General features: G+C 39.8%; 1 protein-coding gene across 1 annotated transcript in view; it reads right to left on the reverse strand.

The window, feature by feature from the left end:
• pola1 (polymerase (DNA directed), alpha 1) overlaps positions 1-3976 on the reverse strand; it is a gene marked incomplete at its 5' end in the record, with an annotated part of 86945 nt that extends 82969 nt beyond the window's left edge. Inside the window, 8 exon segments of the mRNA XM_014018769.1 lie at positions 966-1120; positions 1214-1376; positions 1458-1614; positions 1706-1807; positions 3147-3209; positions 3317-3432; positions 3506-3580; positions 3880-3976. Of these exon segments, the coding sequence (XP_013874223.1) occupies positions 966-1120; positions 1214-1376; positions 1458-1614; positions 1706-1807; positions 3147-3209; positions 3317-3432; positions 3506-3580; positions 3880-3976 (928 nt within the window).
• Positions 3977-4801: the final 825 nt, after the last annotated feature.

The raw sequence follows: 4801 nt of genomic DNA on the forward strand, positions 1-4801 counted from the left end.
GTGAAGCTGACCCCCCCACCCGCAGAGAAAGGAAAAAAGGCAGTAATTATTGATAAGGTAACCATGCTGTGGCTTCAGCTGTCACATTTTCTTTTAAAGAAAGAAAAAGTAGCTTGCAAAGCTGTCGCATCGGTGCTACGTGATTAAAAGCAGGGCTGCACGTCTAATCACACACACGTCTTCCTATCTTTGTGAGGACAACACACAGCGCTCAGCCTCGCTCTGCGCCGTCTTTTACCCCAAGTTTGGTGAGAGGTGGGATAGCTCTCGACTTGATCTGGCCTTATTTAAATAAAAATGACTACACGCCGTGAAATTCTTAGAGGGGCGGGCCGTCTTGTTGGCCGGGGGGTCTGTATAATGGTAGGGGAAACACTGTATAAGAAACAAATTTCATGCGGGCCACACGGGAGTCACCCGCGGGCCACATTTGGTGTGTTTGACACGAGCTGTAAATTATATTGTTCTCAATAACTTAGCTTGAAAACYCATAAAAAGAATGAGAGAAAGAAACAAACTATGTTCCCTAATGCAGAGGTCCTCAAACTGGGGTCCACAAGCCTTGTCTTGGGGGTCCTCAAAACGTTTCAATAAATTGTTAATATGGTTTTTATTTTATAAAATGCACGTAGGGAATAAAGCACTAGTAAAACAAACATAATAAATCAAACAAAAAACAATATTAAGATGGAATTTAGGGGATAAAATAACTGTCAATTTTTTTTTGCATTAACAATGTGGGATTTATGAGGGGGTCCCTGGAATTTTCACCCTTGTAAGGAGACCCCAGACCCAAAACGTTTGAGAACCCCTGCCCTAATGTACCATAGTAACTGGTTTCCACAAAAATACCAGGATTAGAGAAATCTCCTAGTAATTAGGTTGTGAGTCTGCAGACTGTGAAGTGTGATTTTGCGTGGCTTCGCTGTGTTTATTTTTGACCACAGGTGTAACTCGTGTCCTACCTGGTTGAGTGTAAGGGTCTTCAAAAGCGTCTAACCAATAAAAGCGGAAGACCTGCTCTCCGTCTGCACCCTCCACCAGGGGGAGCTGGCTGGAGTCCACCTGCACCTCCACAGGAGCCACTTCGCTCTCCTCTTGTCCCCACGCTCCTCCAACCCTTTTAAGGACAGCGTCACATCAGCAAAGTCATCCTCAACGGCGGACAAACACAGTCAGAGAATAAATACTGCAGCTGAATAATAATACTGACAATAAAACGGGGTCTTTGGCTTTGACTGTCGGCTCCTTTTTAACCGCAGTCACTGCTTTGGGTTCAGGCTCAGCTTCTTCTTCTTCARCCACAGGCTTATCCTCGAGTTCAACCTCCATCGGTTCATCAAAGTTCACCTCGTCCAAGGCCAGGCAGTCGTTTTCTAAAATAAATCGATAAAAATACAGAAAATACAGATCTGATCCGTGTGTTGCAAGACTGCAAAGCTGTGAGCCGTCCTGACCTTCCTCTTCTTTCGGCTCCTCCAGCTTTAATCGGCGCTCCTCCGCGGGACGATCAGACACRGAGGGATGAGGGCGGGTCGGCGGTTTGGGGGTGGGGTCTGAAGGTGGCGGTCGGATCACTTTAGCCTTTAACCGTGGAGCTGAAGGCGGCTCCTGCTGTGAGAGGTTTTAACTGTCTTTAGTTGTGTTCTAGAGACTTTCAAACCCAGCTGTAAATAAAAATAAAATCTCAAGGACCTGGGTGTACCTTTGAAATCTGTGGTTTGATGGAGAAGGGATTCATGGGTGATGCCACGGACTTCTTCTTCTTTAGAGTGACCACAGGTGGAGGAGCGAGGAGAGGTGGTTTCTGGAGCACAAGTTTAATAATATATCAGATAAGATAAGATAAGATAAGATAAGATAAGATAAGATCCGGAATGAAATTTAAGACCAAAACGATGCATTAATAAAAACATTCAAATGGTCCCAGAAATTTTTACATAAAAACCTTTATTGCTACCAATTTACTTATTAAAGAATTTTTATTTTTAATACGAGAACACTAAATTATTTTAATGAAACAGTCATATCTATGAGACCTTCATATCGACTGCGGTGGACCAAGTGCTTCCAACTTAATGTAAAAATCACTGATATCCAGCCAAGTCTCACTGAAAACACACTTCCCCATGTTTAAACCACAAACAGTGGACATGACTGAACTTTTTTGGGGCAGGTGAACAAGCCGATGTATAAGGGGGGGTTTTAACGGCAAAGAGGTCAAAAACATGGAAGTAAACTGYGCCATTTRTTGCCTGCAGTTATCATTGGATTTGTAGTTTAAYGTGYACCAAAACCGGTAGCAAACTTAGCACTTTATGAAGACAGATCGCATCAACCTCTGATTATAGCACTTAACTCTTGTTCATTTACGCAGCCAACGCTTATCTGGAATAATCGAAAGTAGAAAAATTAAGACTTGATAAAATTAAATTTAAGACCTTGGACAAAAATCTGGGCATTTTTAAGACTTTTTTTGGCCTAAAATTTTGATTTTCAAATGTTGGACTTTTTAAGACCATGCATGAACAATGCGATAAGATAAGATAAGATAAGATAAGATAAGATAAGATGCATGTTGCTGCAGCTCAGTACAGGATAGAGATGTGACGTTCGTGAACGATCCAAATCTTTTGAACGGCTCTTTACAACGAACGATAGGAGCCGGATCRCGGGCATTAATGAGCCATTTGTAGTTTTATTTCTTTTATTCCTCATATAATCGTTATTTTTTTCATACTTAAATCGCTCCCGCTTTGCTTTTTCATGGAAAACAGGCGGAGTTGTGGAGTACAGAAGCTCACGGTGAAAGGGGAAGTGGGGTTTCCGCTTGACAAACCCATGGTTCCACCCACGTGACGGGATGACGTCATTACGTACGGCTACGTGATGACGTATTGCCCTACGTGATGATGTAATACGTTCAAGATCGAACGGCTCTATGAAACAAACGGCTCCCCGAGATCTGAATCCCTTCAAAGAGCCATTTATCCCATCTCTAGTACAGGAGAGGGTGAAATAAAATAAAGAAGAAAGACAAATAAAGGAAAGAGGAAAAATAGAAGAAAACAAAAGCTTAAGAGTGTAGGCTAAACAAGCCATCGAAAACACAAACTGAAGCTTTGTTTTCATTAGCGGCTACAAACCTCAGCATGCAGATCCTGTAAAATGTCTCCCAGCAAGTCATCTTTGGATAAATCAACATCTTTCTGTAAGTCAAAGGAACAAAAAAAAGAAGAAAAATCACTGAAATTTCAAAAAGAAAAGCTTGTTCTTCACAGGCGAGCCTCAAAGACCAGCGTCTGTAAACACAGACCTCTGCAGGCCTCTTCACGTTGCTGTTCATGAAGAGACTCTTGATGGTGTTCGGTTTGGATACGACAGATTTCTTGACAGTTTTCTTCGACTCGCCTCCTTTAGCACCTCCTTTTCCTGCTAGAACAAGTACTTTTGTTCAGTCAACATTAAAATAATTATGAAGAAAAAAAATCAAGAGAATTCTTACCTTTGTTTTCGACCACGTCGTCGTCTAAATCATCGTCAAAGATTTCTCGCCCGTCCTCCACATATCCTGTGCCATCTGAAGGATGAGAAGCAYTATGAGGATTTCCACTGATTAGTTTCTCTTAAAGAAGTTTAACAAGATTGTGTTTAATAAGGTTAACGTTTAACAACATTCAGCWGAGTGTTTTCAAAGGCATGATAGGTGTGTCACGATCATTTAAACTAATTTAATAAACTTGTTAATACTGATGCTACCAATACTCATGATGCTACTGGGCTTTCTGAATATACCTCTGGAACTAATAAAAGTATTTATCCATCCATCCATCTAAACAAGACAAATCACTGCAGTAGATTCAAGAAGCTGAACTTCACCGTCATCAATGATCCAGTCATCCTCYTGTCTCTCTCGTACCATCTTCGAGTACTGCGCCTCATCCACCTCCTCATACACACTGACGAGGTCCTCCACCTGGAAAAYACCGGCACAGCTTAGAACACATTACCYGAGTTCCCAAAAGTTMATGAAAAACAAAAAAGTGATGAAATTCCAGGTGATATTTTAGGGGTTTTAGAGGAAATCAATAGTCAAGAGTTGACAGGAAGTATACTGCAGCTTACGATACATGCATACAACAATCATTCCTAATGAATACATTTAATATATAACAGATAAACACTAAAATATAGCCAATCAATAAGGACACATGTACACTGCAGAAGCAGAACATGAACTCAATTTTAGTAGAATACTAATAGTAATAWATGAACATGTCAAAATCTCAAACAYCTTTTTAATTAGCAGATCAGTGCTCAAACTCCAATGTTTCCGTGACGTATAGTGTCACTGTGAATCCTGATAAAAATATACAGATTTATTACCTCATCCTGAAGAAATTCACAACCAAATTTTACAAATTTCAAAGTAGATGAAAAGATTTAAATTTAGTCTTTATTTGTGACCAATTATATCAAAATGAGGATTAAGTCAAATTTGGTTAAAATGACCTCATTATATTTTCAGATTCCTTCTTTAAAAGCTACATTTTGATTCCTGGATCATTCTGATATCATCAGTTTTTTTCCAGAGATATGACTTAATTTGTCTCGTTGGTTACAATAACACATCACTGTTTGGTCTGAATCCTAATTTAGTGTAAATTTATGGAGTTATTTTTGATGTCAATTTAAAGAGGAAACCTCAAATAGTATTTGTATATTAAAATTTCCCAGATGGAAAGAAACAAAAACATTGCTAGCTGACTGGGAAAAATTCTAAATTTTAAGGCGTTTTTCC

The sequence above is a fragment of the Austrofundulus limnaeus genome, unplaced genomic scaffold, assembly GCF_001266775.1.
Source record: "Austrofundulus limnaeus strain Quisiro unplaced genomic scaffold, Austrofundulus_limnaeus-1.0 Scaffold201, whole genome shotgun sequence".
NCBI classification, from domain to species: Eukaryota; Metazoa; Chordata; class Actinopteri; order Cyprinodontiformes; family Rivulidae; genus Austrofundulus; species Austrofundulus limnaeus.